This window comes from Lampetra planeri, chromosome 61 (assembly GCF_965212315.1).
Source record: "Lampetra planeri chromosome 61, kcLamPlan1.2.h2, whole genome shotgun sequence".
Taxonomy (NCBI): Eukaryota; Metazoa; Chordata; class Hyperoartia; order Petromyzontiformes; family Petromyzontidae; genus Lampetra; species Lampetra planeri.
In genome coordinates, this window is record NC_136167.1 from 271753 (window position 1) to 295339 (window position 23587).

The following is a 23587-nucleotide window of genomic DNA, read 5'->3' on the forward strand; positions in this document are numbered from 1 at the left end:
TTCAGACCACGGTTTACCGTTGAACAATATAAATATTTATTTGCAGACGTTGCTTTGAAAATCCTCGTTTTTTTTGTTTAAAAAAGCTGTTGCCGGGCGTTAACAGCACGCAAAACCCGGGAGAATGAAGATGGAAAGTTTCTTCCAACGGCGTACGTTTACTTGGTGATGAATAACATCGCGATAAATAGTGTCGTGAAAAATAACGTCGCGATAAATAGCGTCGTGGTCAGTCGAAGAGTTGCTGGAGTTCAACACTAAACCGGTTGTTGTGCGTCGAGTTAAACCCACAACAACATTTACAATTCAATCCTGGCCATCGCCTGATGATGCTGATGGTAGTTGAGGCTTGGAGTCTCAATCAAGGCACTTGATCCTGAAACCCACAGTGTCTGATGATTCTCAACTCTCCATCCTGGTCTCACCTAGTCTCACCTAGTCTCATCTAGTCTCAAGACGCCGCGTGTGAAATCCAAAGTCTTCCAGAATAAGAAACTAAACTCTTGTTCTAGATTTGAAGCTTTCGTGACTGCAAGGATTCATATTCAGTTCAACCAGTCGACACAACAAAGACTCATTCCTGACAGCGATTTCAGCCGCACCACCTCTACATAACAAAAGGCTCGGTCCCATTTACACCTTTACTTCAGCCGCACCTTAACAACTCTTGGAACCTCCCAGTTCAACCAGTCTACACAACAAAGGCTCATTCCTAGCAGCGTGCCTCAGCCGCACCGAACCTCACAACAATAATATCCAGGGCCTACCTTGGCTCCTCCCACCCTCAACCAGTATATGTACAAATACTGTGTTCTTGGAATTTCTCTCACTTGATACAGCAAGCGTGCTGTGACGGTTCCACCTGAAGACGGAAGCTTGTGTTGCCTCCGAAACGTCGTGATTTTTATTTTATTTTTATTTTACTTTAATTAATTTTATTTTTTTACCTACGTGACTTTACCAAAAAAACCTAAGAATATGAACTCTTGTTTTTATTTGACCAGGTAAGGCCCCACTGAGCTACACGTGACTCTTTATCAGATGCCACCTGGCCACAAACGACAGCTCAACGAAGTGGGCTCGTCGCCGTCGCGAGGGAATTTGAAGAAGCGGCCAAATACTCTAAGCGCGTGTTTCTAAATGTGGAGGGGAAAACCGGAAAAGCCGGAGAAAAATCCACGCGACCACAGGGAGAACACGCAAACTCCAAATATACAGCAGGCGTCAGGGTCGGAATCGAACCCACGACCTCCTGCGTTCCAGGCAAGGTAGTTAACATCTCATAGCCACCGTGATGATGATGAGAGCGAGAGAAACACGCAAACTCCAAATATACAGCAGCAGGCGTCAGGGTCGGGATCGAACCCACAACCTCTTGCATACCAGGCAAGGTAGTTAACATCTCCTAGCCACCGTGATGATAATGAGAGAAAGATATGCAAACTCCAAATATACAGCAGCAGGCGTCAGGGTCGCGATCGAACCCACGACCTCCTGTACACCAGGCAAGGTAGTTAACATCTCCTAGCCACCGTAATGATGATGAGAGAGAGACACGCAAACTCCAAATATACAGCAGCAGGCGTCAGGGTCGGGATCGAACCCACGACCTCCTGTACACCAGGCGAGGTAGTCAACATCTCGCCACTCCAACAGTGCATCCGAAACCCGGTGTCTAGAAATTCTATACAATCACTTTCTCACTTTTGTCAGTCGGTCGTGCAAATAAATGCGTGCAAACCGCGAACTTAATTTATGACCGCGTCAACATCGTCTATTTACAACAACACATATTTTTTTTTACTTCAGGTTGTTTGCCACCAAGCAAAGCCCCATCGTTATAGGTATTGCCATGTTGCGAAGACGGGACATTTCCCGTCGACACGGCACCTCTTGTATATTTGTTTTCGCTTTTAAGACCACAGTCCTATTGGCGAATGCGTTTGAGTTTTCACGTGCACAGTGTTGCTACAGAAAAGAGTATGTTCATAAGTTAATGGAAATTAAATTAGTCGGTTCAAGATACATTTCTCCAGGCAATGAGTCCATACAGAACCCTCGTCTCATCCCATACAGAACCCTCATCCCATACAGAACCCTCGTCTCATCCCATACAGAACGCTCATCCCATACATAACTCTCGTCTCATCGCTCAAAATAAATTAAGTAGTTATTAATCGCACCTTTCCTTACCTGTTAATTTATATATTTTTTTTTTAAATAAGTGCAAGTTGCGTAAAATATTTTTGTTGTTGTAAAAATCCATTCGAAGGTTTTACTGTGGCTAGGAACGACCATAGTTCAACACAGAGGTGTGGACTCGAGTCATGTGACTTGGACTCGAGTCAGACTCGAGTCATGAATTTGATGACTTGCGACTCGACTTGGACTTGCATAACAATGACTTTGTCCCACCTCTGAGATGTGGACTCGAGTCATGTGACTTGGACTCGAGTCAGACTCGAGTCATGAATTTGATGACTTGCGACTCGACTTGGACTTGCATAACAATGACTTTGTCCCACCTCTGGTTCAACATGACGGGAGGCACTGCAGCATTGCCAGCCCCACGTGATATTGTCGTTGATGTCACCTGGCAATGGGAGCAAACGTCTGGAATCCAGCTCTGTAGGTTTGTATGTTGCACGTATGTATGATGAACCTCTTTTTGCACCGTACGTAGCCGACAGTGCTAATACGAGATGTAGTGTTGAGTCTATGGGTAGTGTTGAGTCTATGGGCAGTGTTGAGTCTATGGGCAGTGTTGAGTCTATGGGCAGTGTTGAGTCTATGGGCAGTGTTGAGTCTATGGGCAGTGTTAGTCTATGGGCAGTGTTGAGTCTATGGGCAGTGTTAGTCTATGGGCAGTGTTGAGTCTATGGGCAGTGTTAGTCTATGGGCAGTGTTGAGTCTATGGGCAGTGTTGAGTCTATGTGTAGTGTTGAGTCTATGGGCAGTGTTGAGTCTATGGGCAGTGTTGAGTCTATGGGCAGTGTTGAGTCTATGGGCAGTGTTAGTCTATGGGCAGTGTTGAGTCTATGGGCAGTGTTAGTCTATGGGCAGTGTTAGTCTATGGGCAGTGTTGAGTCTATGGGCAGTGTTAGTCTATGGGCAGTGTTAGTCTATGGGCAGTGTTAGTCTATGGGCAGTGTTGAGTCTATGGGCAGTGTTAGTCTATGGGCAGTGTTAGTCAATGGGCAGTGTTAGTCTATGGGCAGTGTTAGTCTATGGGCAGTGTTGAGTCTATGGGCAGTGTTAGTCTATGGGCAGTGTTAGTCAATGGGCAGTGTTGAGTCTATGGGCAGTGTTAGTCTATGGGCAGTGTTGAGTCTATGGGCAGTGTTAGTCTATGGGCAGTGTTAGTCTATGGGCAGTGTTAGTCTATGGGCAGTGTTAGTCTATGGGCAGTGTTGAGTCTATGGGCAGTGTTAGTCTATGGGCAGTATTGAGTCTATGGGCAGTGTTAGTCTATGGGCAGTATTAGTCTATGGGCAGTGTTTAGTCTATGGGCAGTGTTAGTCTATGGGCAGTGTTAGTCTATGGGCAGTGTTGAGTCTATGGTCAGTGTTAGTCTATGGGCAGTGTTGAGTCTGTGGGCAGTGTTGAGTCTATGGGCAGTGTTGAGTCTATGGGCAGTGTTGAGTCTATGGGCAGTGTTGAGTCTGTGGGCAGTGTTGAGTCTATGGGCAGTGTTGAGTCTATGGGCAGTGTTGAGTCTATGGGCAGTGTTGAGTCTATGGGCAATGTGTATGTATGTTGAACTTCTTTCACACCGTACGTAGCCAACCGCGCTAATCATAGGTTAGCACGATTGAATTTTGAAGCCACAGTGTTATTGACGGGACGTGCCAATTCTCCTGTTTGTGCACAAGCACCGGCGCTAACGCAGTAGCGGCACATCCAAACAATTAGTTTACGTCGAAAAATAAATTGCAACAATTATTATTATTATTATAACAGACGAGTAAAAAAAACAATCAGTCGACGTTACGAGCACGACCCGCACTCGCCGGAGACAACGCCGGGCGGCCATCTTGCCGCCCCTCCTCGTCCACAGCGCCCCTCCCCTCCCCTCCCGCCCCCCCGCGGGGACAGCCGTCCCGGCAGCGGCACAGACGCGGCCACGGCACGGCCACTGCCGCCACGCGGCCAGAACCGGAGGAGCCGGAGGAGCCGGCGCCGCAGCGGAACGGAATCCGGCGCTCGGCGGTGGCGGTGGCGGTGGAGCGGGGTTGCGGCTCACAGCCCGCGGGGCAGCGTGGGACGCGGAGAGGTCGGAGGCTCACGCAGCCGCCCTCAACCACGGCGGCACGCAGCGCCGGGAGCGACGGGCGCACCAGGCAGCCGCTGCCGTCACCGTCGCGGCGGTTGTGTTGCTGGCGCTGGCGGCGGCGGTGGTGGTGGTGGTGCCGATGGCGGTGGCTGCGGTGGTGGTCCTGGTTGAGGGCGGGGGGTAGGTGCCGGGGTAGGAGAGCGTTATCCATGATACGGTGTTTTTTGGGGGTTTGATCGCGTAAATTTCAACGTTGTGTCGTTCAATCCGCCGCCGCCACCACCCGACACGGCTAATTAGTAAAGTCGTGTCACGCAAACAGAAACGTGGCCAATTCGTTACCGGCACAGCAACTAAACGGGTTGTGTGTGTTTGAGAGTTAAAACTCACGAGACAACATTTACAATTCGCGAGTAGCGTGACATTCCGAGAGTCATTGCAACAACAACAACAACCAGCAGCAGCAGCAGCATCATATTATTGGTCGTGAAAGCCATACCACTACTACTACTGCCACGTGTCAAACTTAGCCGATTCATTTGCACGCAACCAAATGAACCAAGTTGCAAGCATCGCATCGCTCAGGCTCCTCCGATTCCCACGTGTTTGGCTTTGTAGGCTGCAAAAGAAGTTCAACATACATGCGGCTCAGGTACCTTGGTGACGCCGCGATCGCCACGGTGACGGCGGATTTGGCGTGGAGACGATCCGCACGGCCTCACAACACAGGCTCTCGTGCGGCGGACCGACCGGCACCCGATCCCGACCCGCCCGGCGAGGCGCGTGGAACGACCCCGGCCGCACGACGCGGAGCAGGGAGACCAGCCGGGCGACGGCTCGCTCCGGCACGTGCCAATCGGCTCGGCCGCCGCCGGCGGGGCAGCAGGAGGGAGGAGGCGGGAGGCATCGGAGCCACGGAAAGCTGCGGGAGGAGTGAGACGGCGCGGGGGCAACCCGGGGGTTGGTTCGATCCGCTGCGGGGGACGCGATCCGCACCGTCGCGTCCGTGACGCGGAGCCACGATCGGTCTCGTGGGGTTGAGCCGATAGGGACGAAACGCTTGTGCCGAGTTGTGTTGCGAACGGTGACTCGCGCGGGAGCGCGACTGGCACGGTTGGCTATGCACGGTGCGAAAGAAGTTCAACATACATGCACACTGCCCATAGACTCAACACTGCCCATAGACTCAACACTGCCCATAGACTCAACACTACCCATAGACTCAACACTGCCCATAGACTCAACACTGCGCATAGACTCAACACTGCCCGTAGACTCAACACTGCCCGTAGACTCAACACTGCCCATAGACTCAACACTGCCCATAGACTCAACACTGCCCATAGACTCAACACTGCCCATAGACTCAACACTGCCCATAGACTCAACACTGCCCATAGACTCAACACTGCCCATAGACTCAACACTGCCCGTAGACTCAACACTGCCCATAGACTCAACACTACCCATAGACTCAACACAACCCATAGACTCAACACTGCCCATAGACTCAACACTGCCCGTAGACTCAACACAACCCATAGACTCAACACTGCCCATAGACTCAACACTGCCCATAGACTCAACACTGCCCATAGACTCAACACTGCCCGTAGACTCAACACTGCCCGTAGGCTCAACACTGCCCATAGACTCAACACTGCCCATAGACTTAACACTACCCATAGACTCAACACTGCCCGTAGGCTCAACACTGCCCATAGACTCAACACTGCCCATAGACTTAACACTACCCATAGACTCAACACTGCCCATAGACTCAACACTGCCCATAGACTTAACACTACCCATAGACTCAACACTACCCGTAGACTCAACACTGCCTATAGACTCAGAACTGTCCATAGACTCAACACTACTCATAGACTCAACACTGCCCATAGACTCAACACTGCCCATCGACTCAACACTGCACCTCCGATTAGCACGATAGGCTACGTAGAGTGCGAAAGAAAGTAAAAAAGCACGCACCTGCCAATGTTTTCACTCCTTTGAAGCCCTCCTTTAGGATATCCCCTGCTGCATCTGCCACCACCTCATCACTGCCTCCTACTCCTCCTCCTCCGCCACTCTCCAGGCCGTGTGCAGACGACGGTCCACAGTCCCACTCGAGGCAGCAGGCGTTAGTGCCTAGCGAGGGGGACGGAGAGGCACGGGAACATCACCGACCACTCTCGTCATCGTCGTCGTCGTCATCGTCATCGTGTTTGTCGTCGTCATCGTCGTCGTCATTGTCGTCATCGTCGTCGTCATCGTCGTCATCGTCGTCGTCGTCATTGTCGTCATTGTCGTCGTCGTCGTCATCGTCGTCGTCATTGTCGTCATCGTCGTCGTCGTCATTGTCATCGTCGTCAACGTCATCGTCGTCATCGTCGTCGTCGTCGTCGTCATTGTCGTCGTCGTCATTGTCGTCGTCATTGTCGTCATCGTCGTCATCGTCGTCGTCGTTGTCGTCGTCATCGTCGTCATCGTCGTCGTTGTCGTCATCGTCATCATCATCGTCATCGTCATCATCATCGTCGTCATTGTCGTCATCGTCGTCGTCGTTGTCGTCGTCGTCATTGTCGTCATCGTCGTCGTCGTCATTGTCGTCATCGTCGTCGTCGTCATCGTCGTCGTCGTTGTCGTCGTCGTCATTGTCGTCATCGTCGTCGTCGTCATTGTCGTCATCGTCGTCGTCGTCATTGTCGTCATCGTCGTCGTCGTCATTGTCGTCGTCGTCGTCGTCGTCATCGTCGTCATTGTCGTCATCGTCGTCGTCGTCGTCATCGTCATCGTCGTCATCGTCGTCGTCGTCATCGTCTTTGTAGTCATCGTCATCATCATCGTCATCGTCATTATTTATTAATCACTATCATTTATTAATCACTATCATTACCCATTATTATTAATCACCATTAATAACTCTCATTATTAATCATGATTATTTATTAATCACTATTATTAATCATCATCATCATTAATCATTAATCACTATTATTACTATTATTAATTAATTATTAATCATTATTATTAATCGTTATTATCAATCATCATCATTACTCATTATTATTAATCATCATTAATAACTCTCATTATTAATCACTATTATTAATCGATCACTATTATTACTCATTATTAATCACTATTATTAATCACTATTATTAATCATCATTAATAACTCTCATTATTAATCATTATTATTATTTATTAATCACTATTATTACTCATTATTAATCATTATTACTAATCATTATTATTATTTATTAATCACTATTATTACTCATTAGTATTAATCATTATCATTAATCATTATTATTTATTAATCACTATTATTCATCATTATTATTACTCATCATTAATAACTCTCATTATTACTCATTATTATTTATTAATAACTCTTATTATTAATAATTATTATTTATCAATCACTATCATTACCCATTATTATTCATCATCATTATCATCAATCGTCATCGTCGTTTCTTCCCCCGCGTAGCTCACCTGGCGCGCGTCTCAGCAGGGGCCGTGGGCACGCGTGGAGCGGCGGCAGCGGCGGTCGCGGCCGCGGGCACAGCGGGGCACAGCCCGCAGCGCCGTCCACGCACGAGCAGCGGTGGGTGCAGCTCACGGAGAACGACTCCCCGTGCTGGTACACGCGGCCTGCCAGCTCGCACGAGCGTCCCTCCTGGAGCGCTGTGGGTACACACACACAGGTACATACACAGGTACACACAAGTACATACACAGGTACACACACACACAGGTACATACACAGGTACACACACAGGTACACACACACACAGTGCTGGTACACGCGGCCTGCCAGCTCGCACGAGCGTCCCTCCTGGAGCGCTGTGGGTACACACACACAGGTACATACACAGGTACACACACACACAGGTACATACACAGGTACACACACACAGTGCTGGTACACGCGGCCTGCCAGCTCGCACGAGCGTCCCTCCTGGAGCGCTGTGCGTACACACACACAGGTACATACACAGGTACACACACACACAGGTACATACACAGGTACACACACAGGTACACACACACACAGTGCTGGTACACGCGGCCTGCCAGCTCGCACGAGCGTCCCTCCTGGAGCGCTGTGGGTACACACACACAGATACATACACAGGTACACACACAGGTACACACACACAGGTACATACACAGGTACACACACAGGTACACACACAGGTACACACACACACAGTGCTGGTACACGCGGCCTGCCAGCTCGCACGAGCGTCCCTCCTGGAGCGCTGTGCGTACACACACACAGGTACATACACAGGTACACACATACACAGGTACATACACAGGTACACACACAGGTACACACACACAGTGCTGGTACACGCGGCCTGCCAGCTCGCACGAGCGTCCCTCCTGGAGCGCTGTGCGTACACACACACAGGTACACACACAGGTACACACACACACAGGTACATACACAGGTACACACACAGGTACACACACACACAGTGCTGGTACACGCGGCCTGCCAGCTCGCACGAGCGTCCCTCCTGGAGCGCTGTGCGTACACACACACAGGTACATACACAGGTACACACACACAGGTACACACAAGTACATACACAGGTACACACACACAGGTACACACATACACAGGTACACACACACACAAGTACACACACACACACAGGTACATACACAGGTACACACACAGGTACACACACACACACAGGTACACACGGCCTGCCAGCTCGCACGATCGGCCCTCCTGGAGCGTTGTGGGTACACACAGGTACACACACACACAGGTACATACACAGGTACACACACACACACACAAGTACACAGGTACACACACACACAGGTACACAGGTACACACACACACACAGGTACACGCGGCCTGCCAGCTCGCAAGAGCGGCCCTCCTGGAGCGCTGTGGATACACATGTACACACACACACAGGTACACACACACACAGGTACACACACAGGTACACACACAGGTACACACACAGGTACACACACACAGGTACACGCGGCCTGCCAGCTCGCACGATCGGCCCACCTGGAGCGCTGTGGGTACACATGTACACACACACACACAGGTACACAGGTTCATACACACAGGTACACACACACAGGTACACATGTTCATACAGGTTCACACACACACAGGTACACACACCCAAGTACACACACACACAGGTACACACACAAACACAGGTACACGCGCCCTCCCAGCTCGCACGCGCGGCACTCCTGGAGCGCTGTGGACACACACAGGTAGACACACACACAGGTACACACACACATACAGGTACACACAGGTACACACACACAGGTACACACACACACAGGTAGACACACACACAGGTACACACACACACACACAGGTTTCACACACACAGGTACACACACACAGGTACACATACACAGGTACACACACACAGAGGTACACACACACAGAGGTACACACACAGGTTCACACACACACAGGTACACACACACAGGCACACACACAGGTAGACACAGGTACACACACACACATAAAAGATCCCCCGTGTAGCCTTAACAAACTGTAGGGGCAAGTGCTGTTAGCGAGCACCCATGAAGGCCGGCACGGCACACGAGGGGATGGGTGGCCAGCAGAGGTGTGGACTCGAGTCATGTGACTTGGACTCGAGTCAGACTCGAGTCATGAATTTGATGACTTGCGACTCGACTTGGACTTGCATAACAATGACTTTGTCCCACCTATGAGATGTGGACTCGAGTCATGTGACTTGGACTCGAGTCAGACTCGAGTCATGAATTTGATGACTTGCGACTCGACTTGGACTTGCATAACAATGACTTTGTCCCACCTCTGGTGGCCAGCACCATGCCCGGCCGCCTTTGTCTCCCTAGTGGCAATGTTTACACACCGCACCAGGTACTCATTTGAGTCGACCCAGGACCTGTTCAGATAATCGTCACCGGTGTTGGCCGTGAGCGGGAATCGAACCCGGGTCGCCAGGTTCGTAGCGCAGAGTAGCGCTAACCCTCTGCACCACAACAACAACGACCGCCATTCGCCACGAGTGGCGGCGACGTCACCACGACGCTTGTGCCAGGCTATGTGCACCACACACAGGTAGACACACACACGTAACGAACTCACTAACCTACTCACAGACTATTCAACTAAATAACAAACTAACTAACGAACTAAATCAACTATCCAACCCAGTAGTAACCAACACACTTTGCTCACCAAATTATTTAATCAACTAATCATCAAACGAACTATCCAGCCAACCACTTCACTAAAATAACGAATCCACTAACTAACCAAACGACTAAATCACCAAGCAAGCAAGCGACGAATGAGATTATCAACGTACAAACTCACAAACTAACTGACCAAGCAACCAAATGGTACAAATATATCAAGGAAAACGAAACTATGTTTTTTTATTTTACCAACTAAGGCCCCCACTGATCTATGTAGCTCTTTTCAGAAGCGACTTGGCCATCAAAAATTATAGCTCAACCAAGTGGCTTATCATCATTATCATCAAGTGGACATTTATAGCAACCAAATACTCTCAACAGTGACGTTGATTCTAATTGTGGAGGGGGGGAAACCGAAGGACCCAGAGAAAAATACACTTGACCACGGGGAGAGAGACGCAAACTCCAAATATACAGCAGGTGTCAAGGTCGGGATCGAACCCACGACCTCCTGTATACCAGGCGAGGTAGTTAACATCTCCTAGCCACCGTGATGATGATGATGAGAGAGAGACACGCAAACTCCAAATATACAGCAGGCGTCTGGGTTGAGATTGAACCCACGACCTCCTGTACACCAGGCGAGGCAGTTAACATCTCCTAGCCACCGTGATGATGATGAGAGAGAGACACGCAAACTCTAAATATACAGCAGCAGGCGTCTGGGTTGAGATTGAACCCACGACCTCCTGTACACCAGGCGAGGCAGTTAACATCTCATAGCCACCGTGATGATGAGAGAGAGACTCAAACTCAAAATATACACCAGCAGGCGTCAGGGTCGAGATCGAACCCCTAACCTCCTGCAAACCAGGCGAGGAAGTCAACATCTCATAGCCACCGTGATGATGATGATGATGAGAGAGAGAGAGACTCAAACTCCAATATACAGCAGGCATCAGGGTCGGGATCGAACCCACGACCTCCTGTACACCAGGCAAGTTAGTTAACATCTCATAGCCACCGTGATGATGATGAGAGAGAGAGAGAGACACGCAAACTCCAAATTTACAGCAGCAGGCGTCAGGGTCTGGATCGAACCCACGACCTCCTGTACACCAGGCGAGGTAGTCAACATCTCCTAGTCACCGTGATGATGATGAGAGAGAGACACGCAAACTCCAAATATACAGCAGCAGGTGTCAGGGTCGAGATCGAACCCACGACCTCCTGTACACCAGGCGAGGTAGTCAACATCTCCTAGTCACCGTGATGATGATGAGAGAGAGACACACAAACTCCAAATATACAGCAGCAGGTGTCAGGGTCGAGATCGAACCCACGACCTCCTGTACACCAGGCGAGGTAGTCAATATCTCCTAGCCACCGTGATGATGATGAGAGAGAGAGAGACACGCAAACTCCAAATTTACAGCAGCAGGCGTCAGGGTCTGGATCGAACCCACGACCTCCTGCACACCAGGCGAGGTAGTTAACATCTCATAGCCACCGTGATGATGATGAGAGAGAGAGAGAGACACGCAAACTCCAAATTTACAGCAGCAGGCGTCAGGGTCTGGATCGAACCCACGACCTCCTGCACACCAGGCGAGGTAGTTAACATCTCATAGCCACCGTGATGATGATGAGAGAGAGAGAGAGACACGCAAACTCCAAATTTACAGCAGCAGACGTCAGGGTCTGGATCGAACCCACGACCTCCTGCACACCAGGCGAGGTAGTTAACATCTCATAGCCACCGTGATGATGATGAGAGAGAGAGAGAGACACGCAAACTCCAAATTTACAGCAGCAGGCGTCAGGGTCTGGATCGAACCCACGACCTCCTGCACACCAGGCGAGGTAGTTAACATCTCATAGCCACCGTGATGATGATGAGAGAGAGAGAGAGACACGCAAACTCCAAATACACAGCAGCAGGCGTCAGGGTCTGGATCGAACCCACGACCTCCTGTACACCAGGCGAGGTAGTCAACATCTCCTAGCCACCGTGATGATGATGAGAGAGAGAGACACGCAAACTCCAAATATACAGCAGCAGGTGTCAGGGTCTGGATCGAACCCACGACCTCCTGCACACCAGGCGAGGTAGTCAACATCTCCTAGCCACCGCAGCTTCCCGTAACTCGTGAACCGATGTGTTTGTTTGTGTGTAAGCGGGGGGGGGGGGGGTTCGCGCACCTCTACAGACTCCTGGCGCTGCGCTGGTGGGGGGCCGGCCCCCCGCGTCGCACGTGAGTCCGCGGAGCGAGTCGCAGGGCCTCTGCGAGTCGCAGTCCTCGTTGAAGAGCTGCGCGCACACGCGGCAACAGCCGCACGCGTCCCACACGAGGGGAACCCCGGGGCGGCACGGAGCCTCGGGGAGAGCCGCGGGGCACGAGGGGCACGCGGAGGGGCACGAGGAGGAGACGATACGCGCCTGGGGGTGTGGGTGGTGGGGGTGGGGGGGTGGGAGATGGGGGTGGTGGGTGGGGGTGGTGGTGGGGGGTGATGGATGGGGGGTGGTGGGTGGGGGGAGATGGGGGGAGTGGTGGGTGAGGGGGGTGGTGGGGGGTGATGGATGGGGGGTGATGGGTCGGGGGAGATGGGGGGTGGTAGGTGGGGGGTGTAGATGGGGGTGGTGGGTGGGGGAGATGGGGGGGTGGTGGGTGAGGGGGGTGAGGAGTGGGGGGGAATGGGTGGGGGGGATGGGGGTGTTGTGGGTGTAAGGAGATTGGGGGTAGTGGATGTAGGGGTATGGTGGGCAGGAGGATGGGGGTGGCACATATTCATAAAAAATTACAAAGGTAAAGGTCACCCGTGTAGCCTGTACAAGCTGCAGAGGAAAGTTCTGAAAGTAAGCGGCACGGTGTGTGGGAGGGAGGGGGGGGCTCTGGGGGCATGTACACGCGGGGGGGAGTGGGGGACACGAATGTAAACAATGAATAAGAATCTTGCACACGCATGGATTCTTAAAGATGTATTTGTTTACTAAACATTCACCCTGTGTTGTAGATGATATGAATCTATTGATATTTTTTCGAATCCATCCAGGTGCAGACTAAAAAAACCCTTCATCTTCTCCTCTGACTGCTGACTGCCTCTCTAATAAACACGGAGACCCCCACAGACTCACACAGATACCCACAGACTCACACGGAGACCCATAGACTCACGGAGACCCACAGACTCACACGGAGACCCACAGACTCACACCGAGACCCACAGACTCACACCGAGACCCACAGACTCACACCGAGACCCACAGACTCACACGAATACCCACAGACTCACACCGAGACCCACAGACTCACACCGAGACCCACAGACTCACACCGAGACCCACAGACTCACACCGAGACCCACAGACTCACACGGATACCCACAGGCTCACACCGAGACCCACAGACTCACACCGAGACCCACAGACTCACACGTAGACCCACAGACTCACACGGAGACCCATAGACTAACACAGAGACCCACAGACTCACACGGAGACCCACAGACTCACACAGAGACCCACAGACTCACACAGAGACCCACAGACTCACACAGAGACCCACAGACTCACACGAAGACCCACAGACTCACACAGAGACCCACAGACTCACACAGATACCCACAGACTCACACAGAGACCCACAGACTCACACAGAGACCCACAGACTCACACGGTTACCCACAGACTCACACAGAGACCCACAGATTCACACGGAGATCCACAGACTCACACGGAGACCCACAGACTCACACAGAGACCCACAGACTCACACGGTTACCCACAGACTCACACAGAGACCCACAGATTCACACGGAGATCCACAGACTCGCACAGAGACCCACAGACTCACACATAGACCTACAGATGATTCAGATGCTGTCGCCTTTAAACATTGTATAAGTCGTCGCGCGCTTTCAGATGCGCTTCTGTGGCCGTCTGGAACGCTCTTCCAGCCAATATCAGGAAGCCAGTGGTAGCTGTGATGCACTTTTAAATCATCCAGACTGAAAACGCATTTCTTTAGAGCTGCTTTTCGTGTTTCGTTGATTTTCCTCCCCCCGCACCTCCGATTAGCGCGGTCGTCTACGTACGGCGCGAAAGAAGTTCAACATACATTCATTGTATTCAGTGGGATTTTATTTGTATTATTACACGCTTTCTATTAACTCACTCTGTCTGTTGTTGTTGTTGTATCCTCAAATCTTTTAACTCAAGTTTAACCCACATCCCAATGTGGTATCGACTGCAAACTTGGTATACTTATGTCATTCTGATGACAATACTATATTCTATCATTAAAAAAATATATATTATAATTGTTTTTTTACCCTTCTATCTGGCAACAAAACTGACACCTTGTTTTTACATGGAGTCATGTTTACATAGACCACAATACCTGGTCTATGTAAACATGACTCCTTGTCAGTTTTGTTGCCAGATAGAATGGTAAAAAAACAATTATCATATTTTTACTGGGAAATGAGGTTCCAATGGTGTAAAATATACATTTTAAACATTATTTTTTTGATGTTTTGTTTCGGCTTGGGTCTAATTGTCCACGCTCAACTGACGTTGGCTGTAATTAGCCACGCTCCCTGACGTTATGGCAAGCTTCGGGGCCAATTCCTGGAGTCGTGGAGTTCTGCCATTACTAGTACATTTCATAAAAGCGTGTTTAAAAAAAGTGTTTTTAAATATTACTTATTTACAAAGTTCTATTGAATTTACAGCAGCGTACGACGTGTTTCGTAGTTTGTGGAGCCACCAGGGGGCCACAGAGCCCACGGAATTGGTGTCTATCGTCAAAATGAGACAATTGGGCTCCAAGTCTCTGTTTGTCCCTCCAAATAAAACAAAGTTTATACATAAGGATTTGTTAACACATCCCATCAGCTACACAGCCTTCTGGAAGTGCATCTTATCAGCAGCATTGATTCAACAGTGTATGGGTAGTGTTGAGTCTATGGGCAGTGTTGAATCTATTGGATGTGTTGAGTCTATGGGCAGTGTTGAGTCTATGGGCAGTGTTGAGTCTATTGGATGTGTTGAGTCTATGGGCAGTGTTGAGTCTATGGGCAGTGTTGAGTCTATGGGCAGTGTTGAGTCTATGGGCAGTGTTGAGTCTATGGGCAGTGCTGAGTCTATGGGCAGTGCTGAGTCTATGGGCAGTGCTGAGTCTATGGGCAGTGCTGAGTCTATGGGCAGTGCTGAGTCTATGGGCAGTGCTGAGTCTATGGGCAGTGCTGAGTCTATGGGCAGTGCTGAGTCTATGGGCAGTGTTGAGTCTATGGGTAGTGTTGAGTCTATGGGCAGTGCTGAGTCTATGGGCAGTGCTGAGTCTATGGGCAGTGCTGAGTCTATGGGCAGTGCTGAGTCTATGGGCAGTGCTGAGTCTATGGGCAGTGTTGAGTCTATGGGCAGTGTTGAGTCTATGGGCAGTGTTGAGCCTATGGGTAGTGTTGAGTCTATGGGCAGTGCTGAGTCTATGGGCAGTGTTGAGTCTATGAGCAGTGTTGATTCTATGGGCAGTGTTGAGTCTATGGGCAGTGTTGAGTCTATGGGCAGTGTTGAGTCTATGGGCAGTGTTGAGCCTATGGGTAGTGTTGAGTCTATGGGCAGTGCTGAGTCTATGGGCAGTGCTGAGTCTATGGGCAGTGTTGAGTCTATGGGCAGTGTTGAGTCTATGGGCAGTGTTGAGCCTATGGGTAGTGTTGAGTCTATGGGCAGTGCTGAGTCTATGGGCAGTGTTGAGTCTATGAGCAGTGTTGATTCTATGGGCAGTGTTGAGTCTATGGGCAGTGTTGAGTCTATGGGCAGTGCTGAGTCTATGGGCAGTGTTGAGTCTATGGGCAGTGCTGAGTCTATGGGCAGTGTTGAGTCTATGGGCAGTGTTGAGTCTATGGGCAGTGTTGAGTCTATGGGCAGTGTTGAGTCTATGGGCAGTGTTGAGTCTATGGGCAGTGTTGAGTCTATGGGCAGTGCTGAGTCTATGGGCAGTGTTGAGTCTATGGGCAGTGTTGAGTCTATGGGCAGTGTTGAGTCTATGGGCGGTGTTGAGTCTATGAGCAGTATTGAGTCTATGGGCAGTGTTGAGTCTATGGGCAGTGCTGAGTCTATTGGTAGTGCTGAGTCTATTGGTAGTGCTGAGTCTATGGTGCAGTGTTGAGTCTATGGGCAGTGTTGAGTCTTTGGGCATCGTTGAGTCTATGGGCAGTGTTGAGTCTATGGGCAGTGCTGAGTCTATTGGTAGTGCTGAGTCTATTGGTAGTGCTGAGTCTATTGGTAGTGCTGAGTCTATGGGCAGTGTTGAGTCTATTGGTAGTGCTGAGTCTATGGGCAGTGCTGAGTCTATGGGCAGTGCTGAGTCTATTGTTAGTGCTGAGTCTATGGGTAGTGTTGAGTCTATTGGTAGTGCTGAGTCTATTGGTAGTGCTGAGTCTATGGGCAGTGCGTATATAAGTTGAACTTATTTCGCACCGTACGTAGCCAACCGTGTTAATCCGAGGTGCGGGACACAATACATCGCACGATCGTGTGAGGTTGGCGATGGCTTGGGGAATGCCTCAAGTCCAGCAGTGGATTGAACATAGCTGATGATGATGATGATGAGTGTTCCGTGTCTGCGTGCATGCAGTGCGGACTTACCTTCATGATTAGACACGTCAAGGAAATGAATAACTCGAAGGTCCCTGTCCAGTTCGACAGCATTGTGTGTGTGGCCTCGCTCCGCACCGAAGTCTAACGATGAACAATATTCCACGCTCACGGCGAAAAACACGCGTTTTTAAAACGATCTTTAATTCAGTTTGACGTCGTGATAGTCGATAAATCAGCTACACCGCACACACACACACGCGGCGACGGGGCATTCCGTGCACACAGTTGCGAGGCACAACGCGGCACCCGCACGGGTGCGACTTGCAAGGTTGCAGGTAACAGCACGCACAGGTAAAGTTCCACCTGATGCAATTATCCACCACATTTCCCGGCGCTATTATAGGCGAGGCCGTAAGCCACGCCCTCGCCGTGACGTCACGCGCCCAAGAGCCCAGCCCAGCGCGGAATCGGTGTCTGGACCGCGTGCCCGATGGACAAATCCGCGGATGACGTCACAAAGCTGGCAACCCCCATTATCAGTTATTTCTTACCTTATTAGAGATCGATTCAGACGTTATTGGTCAACCCCGTGGCCCTTGTTAATCTCAGCGTTCATCGCACAAAGTCTCATCGCACAAACAAATCGAGAAACATGATTTTTGACTCGATTTCCCTGGACAAGAATACGATTTAACCGTATGGGTTGACAGATATGCAATATCTAGATATCTCTATGGGTCTCTATGTATATCTATGGGTCTCTATGTATATCTATGGGTCTCTATGTATCTGTTGGGTCTCTATGTATCTCTATGGGTCTCTATGTATCTCTATGGGTCTCTATGTATCTCTATGGGTCTCTATGTATCTCTATGGGTCTCTATGTATCTCTATGGGTCTCTATGTATCTCTATGGATCTCTATGTATCTCTATGGGTCTCTATGTATCTGTTGGGTCTCTATCTATCTCTATGGGTCTCTATGGATCACTATGGGTCTCTGTCCATAATCATATCTGTCAACCCCTTATCAGTGCCCTACCTTATCACAGACCAATTCAGACCGTACTGGTCACCCCGTGTCCCTTTATAAATCTCAACGTTCATCCTGCAAAGTTCCATCGCAAGGGAGTAACACAAACACATAGACACAAATTATGTTACTCAACAAAAATGTTTATGTATTAATTTTTATACTTGGTGTCAATAATGCTACTTATCATGCTAATGTCTGATATTGCATGCTGATGCTGCTTGCTTGATATCTGGATGTACACACTCATAAACCTGTCAACCCCTTATCAGTGCCCGACCTTATTACAGACAAATTCAGACCTTAGTGGTCACCCCGTGTCCCTTTATACATCTCAACGTTCATCCTACAAAGTTCCATCGCAAGGGAGAAACACAAACAAATAGACAATGTTTTATTTGCCCCTAGGGGCCGTCCATAAATGACGTCACGCGTTTTTGGACGATTTTTGACCCCCACCCCCTCGTCACACGGCGTCACAGAAAGTCAGACCCCCCACCCTCAAATATGACGTCACAAAGTTCTGCCCCCCCCCCCCCCCAAAAAATATAAAACATGCCTCAAATCGCTTTAAACTATTGTCATTGTAGTGCGTATTTAATGTGGCGCTGCACTCCGATGTTGTAGGAGGAAACATTTAATAAAAAAAGTATATTTAATTAAGTAGAACGTGTTGCCTATATTTATTTAAAGTTGCGCATTTTGATGTGACGTCACATTTCTCAAACCCCCCCCGCCTCGTCACAAATGTCTGACCCCCCCCCCCCCAGGCGCATGACGTCATTTATGGACGGCCCCAAAGGGGTAGCAGCACATGTGTGGTAGTGTAGCGCGTACCTCTTCTTGGTTCTTTCGGTAAAGTCACGTAGAAGGGAAATAATAAAATAATAAAAATAAAACATAATAAAATAATTCTCACGACGTTTCGGCCACAACGCAAGCAGCCGTCCTCAGGTGAAGAACAGGTCTGTCGGGGAGACAGCGTCTGACAGACCTGTTCTTATTTCCCTTCTACGTGACTTTACCGACTGAACCAAGAAGATGCATCAAGGCGGGTCGGTGGGGGGCGGGGGTGCCGTTGTTTGTCGACTGCCGGACGCCTAGAGATGGAATCCAACCTGCGCTCCTCTGGATTGCAAGCCGAGCGAGTTTAATCGTCAACCCCATTGTGTGGCAGAGATTGCTTATATCGAGGTTAAGCAAAGGTGAAGTGGCCAGCACACACACACACACATACGGTGCCATTGGAACGCGTTGTCAAGGGACACGGGGCGAAAGAGAGAGAGAAATTTCGTCCAATTTTACTGGGACAACTTCAGGCAGCGACATTGTCGTTGACAACCAAAACAGCGGAACAAAGGTGGAGAAGATTGGCGCTTGGAATTGTAAGGGACGGTCCGTTTTGAAAGGTTAACGTCGTGGCTCCCGTCCGCTCACTCGGCCCCAGAGGTCGCAACCAGGTACCCGATACCCGTACCCTACCCTATACCCGGCCGGGTACGGGTAGCCGTTTGCGACCCTGGTGCGGCCGGGTACGGGTACAGGTAGACCGTGAGTCACTGATGAGTAACCGTTTGTCACTCATTTCGGGTAGGGTACGGGTACGGGTAGGGAACGGGTACCCGTACCTGGCGGGGTACGGGTACGGGTACCCATTTGCGACCCTGGTGCGGCCGGGTACGGGTACGGGTAAGGAATCAAAACCCGTTTGCGACCTCTGCACGGCTCTGGCAACTCAGCCGGCCGCACGCGAGAAAAGCCCCCACTCACCACAAACAGATTCGCAACATCATCAACAGGATATCAAACATGGACTCACAACAACTACCTGCAAACATTACATTCATTAACTGTACATTTTGCTGTAGGGGTGAGATGCGTTGCCTCAATCTCCCAACGCAGGTGAGTTGTAGAACTTGAACCACAGGTGAGCTGAGATCTGAACACCCTGGCAAGGTGAGCCAACGTGACCTCACTCTCCCAACGCAGGTGAGTTGTAGAACTTGAACCACAGGTGAGCTGGCATCTGAACACCCTGGCAAGGTGAGCCAACGTGACCTCACTGTCCCAACGCAGGTGAGTTGTAGAACTCGAACCACAGGTGAGCTGGCATCTGAACACCCTGGCAAGGTCAGCCAACGTGACCTCACTCTCCCAACGCAGGTGAGTTGTTGAACTCGAACCACAGGTGAGCTGACATCTGAACACCCTGGCAAGGTCAGCCAACGTGACCTCACTTTCCCAACGCAGGTGAGTTGTTGAACTCGAACCACAGGTGAGCTGACATCTGAACACCCTGGCAAGGTCAGCCAACGTGACCTCACTGTCCCAACGCAGGTGAGTTGTAGAACTCGAACCACAGGTGAGCTGGCATCTGAACACCCTGGCAAGGGCAGCCAACGTGACCTCACTCTCCCAACGCAGGTGAGTTGTAGAACTTGAACCACAGGTGAGCTGGCATCTGAACACCCTGGCAAGGGCAGCCAACGTGACCTCACTCTCCCAACGCAGGTGAGTTGTTGAACTTGAACCACAGGTGAGCTGGCATCTGATCACCCTGGCAAGGTGAGCCAACGTGACCTCACTCTCCCAACCCAGATGAATTGCCCCCTACAGCGGCTGAATGAATAAGTGTACTCTACGCCTGGTAACGCAATTCTAGATTTGAAGCTTTCGTGACTGCAAGGATTCATACTCTTAGGTTTTTTTTCGGTAAAGTCACGTAGGTAAAAAAATACAATTAAAAATTCATAAAATAATGGAAATAAAATAAAATAATAAATCACGACGTTTCGGAGGCAACACAATGACGGAGACTTGTGTTGCCTCCGAAACGTCGTGATTTATTATTTTATTTTATTTCCATTATTACTTTTTTTTACTTTTCATTTAATTTTTTTACCTACGTGACTTTACCGAAAAAACCTAAGAGTATGGTAACGTAATCTCCCACCTTTCCCCACTGGAACAAATATTGTGTTCGCCGGATATATAAACCTGGATTTGATGGGAGCGACGTCATCAGCTCGTGTCGTTGTAACTTTCTGATCGCCGTGCCCCCGACTGGAAATCTGTTGGGGGGAGGGGAAGAGCTTCATAGCTCATCGGATTCCTCCAGCATAAAGCAAGATTTCGATTTAAAGCTTTCGTGACTGCAGGGATTCATCTTCTTGGTTCTTTCGGTAAAGTCACGTAGAAGGGAAGTAAGGTTTCATTTAGACGCTGTCGCCTCGACAGACCTGGTCTTCACCTGAGGACGGCTGCTTGTGTTGTGGCCGAAACGTCGTGAGAATTATTTTATTATTATTTTATTACTTCCCTTCTACGTGACTTTACCGAAAGAACCAAGAAGATAAAGCAAGATTTTTTATATTCTGTTGCGCAGGAGCGAGATGGATTGTTTCCCTGGACAAGAATACAGCTTCAGAAGGCGTTCATCCAGCAGTTGAAAGACCACGGCTTAATGTTGGACTGTCGGTGGGGAGCGGTGGTGCATAAATGACGTCACGCACCTAGGGGGGGGGGGGGTTAGAAATTTGTGACGATGTGTGACAAGGGGTGGGGGGGGGGTTGAGAAATGTGACGTCACATCAAAATGCGTAACTTTAAATAAATATAGACAACACGTTCTGCTTAATTAAATATACTTTTTAATAAATGTTTTCTCCTATAACATCAGAGTGCAGCGCCACATTAAATACGCACTACAATGACAATAGTTTAAAGCGATTTGAAGCATGTTTTATTTTTGGGTGGGGTAGGGGGGGCAGAGCTTTGTGACGTCATCTTTGAGGGGGGGGTCTGACTTTTTGGGGGGGTAAAAAATCGTCCAAAATCGCGTGACGTCATTTATGGACGGCCCCTTTGTAGGATGAACGTTGAGATTTATAAGCGGCACGGGGTGACCAATACGTTCTGAATTTGTCTGTGATAAGGTGGGGCACTGATAAGGGGTTGACAAGCTTGTGTGTGCATCCACATATCAAGCAGGCAGCAGTATCAGCATGCAAGATCACAGACACGAGTAGCATAAGTAGCATCACTGATACCAAGTATGCAAATTAATACATAAAACAGTTTTTGTTTCGTAACATAACTTTTGTCTATTTTCTTGGTTCTTTCGGTAAAGTCACGTAGAATGGAAATAATAAAGTAATAAATAAAACAGAATTATTTTATTATGTTTTATTTTTATTATTTTATTATTTCCATTCTACGTGACTTTTCCGAAAGAACCAAGAAGATGAATCCCTGCAGTCACGAAAGCTCCAAATTAAAATCATCTCGTCGTTATACAATTAGCAATTTCCTGGAAAGCAGATGTCATCGGGGTGAGGGGGAGGAGTTGGTGGGGGGTGAGGGGCGGGGCTCGGGGGTTTTAAATGGAGGGGGGGAGGGGTTGGTTGGAGGTGAGGGGCTCGGGGTTTTAAATGTATGGGGGGTGGGGGGTTGGTTGGGGGGTGAGGGGCGGGGCTCGGGGTTTTAAATGTAGGGGGGGGGGGTTGGTTGGGGGGGTGAGGGGCGGGGTGAGGGGGTTTTAAATGGAGGGGGGGAGGGGTTGGTGGGTTAGGTAAGGGGCGGGGCTTGGGGGTTTTAAATAAGGGAAGGGGTTGGTTGGGGGTGAGGGGCGGGGCTCAGGTTTTTAAATGGGTGGGGGGGGGGTCTGCGGTTGTTAGGGGGAGTTTGGGCTCCGGTGGAGTTTTTTACTGGGGGATGTGGGGGGTGGGGGGTGGGATGAGGGGCGGAGGCGGGGGGGGGGAGAAAAAAAATCGCGCGCGCTCATTGGGTAGGGGGTGTTAGTGGGGAGGGGGTTAGTGGGGGGGGTTAGTGGGGGGGGGTTAGTGGGGGGGGGTTAGTGGGGGGGGGGGGTGTGGGGGGGGGTTAGTGGGGGGGGGGTGGTGGGGGGGGACAAAAAAAACCGCGCGAGCTCATTGGGCGCGCGCACTCATTTGGTGGGGGGGGAGGGGTTAGTGGAGGGGGTTAGTGGGGGGAGGTTAGTGTGGGGGGGGGGCTTGAGGGGCGGGGCTGATTGCAGCGTGCACCCCACCCCCTGTGCATGGGCGAGAGAGCCCCTCCCCTCACGAGCTACATAACGGGCTGCGTCGAGCGTGAGCGGGACGGACGCGTGGTGCAGCGGGAGTAGGAGGGTGAGAGAGAGAGATACAAGAGAGAGACACAGGAGAGAGAGGAGAGATAAGGAGAGAGGAGATAGCGAGCACGCCGATCGGTGCAGAAGGACAGAGAGAGGAGAGAAAAGGGCGCGAAAGGGAGAGAAAGAGACGTGGAAGGGCTGAACGCTTTATCTTAATTTTGGCGGGAAAATTATATATACGTTTCATCAATTAAATTGGTAAAATTTAAGACATATTTTCCCATCAATCTACGATAAATCGATAGCAGTAGGTTGTGAGGCGAGGGGGGATTTTATCCGTGTGAAAAGTGCCACTAAAAAGTAAAAAAAAACACAAAACGTGAGGTA

At 50.0% G+C, this 23587-nt stretch overlaps 2 protein-coding genes across 3 annotated transcripts in view; one reads left to right on the forward strand and one right to left on the reverse strand.

Annotated features, from left to right (window-relative positions):
• Positions 1–1037: 1037 nt before the first annotated feature.
• Positions 1038–17130, reverse strand: LOC144736538 (CCN family member 5-like). The gene is made up of 7 exons (XM_078619086.1): positions 17125–17130; positions 12678–12915; positions 7778–7969; positions 6266–6424; positions 4930–5195; positions 4094–4436; positions 1038–1048 (listed from the first exon to the last, which is right to left on the reverse strand). The coding sequence occupies exons 1-7, from the start codon at positions 17128–17130 to the stop codon at positions 1038–1040; spliced, it is 1215 nt and encodes a 404-aa protein (XP_078475212.1).
• Positions 17131–23192: 6062 nt separating this feature from the next.
• LOC144736575 (N(G),N(G)-dimethylarginine dimethylaminohydrolase 1-like) overlaps positions 23193–23587 on the forward strand; it is a 47322-nt gene continuing 46927 nt past the window's right edge. The window contains exon 1 of one of the 2 annotated variants that reach the window (XM_078619136.1): positions 23193–23255. The gene's annotated coding sequence lies outside the window, so the exon portion shown is untranslated. Of the gene's footprint in view, positions 23585–23587 lie in introns of both variants that reach the window. The other variant, XM_078619135.1, reaches the window with a different exon arrangement.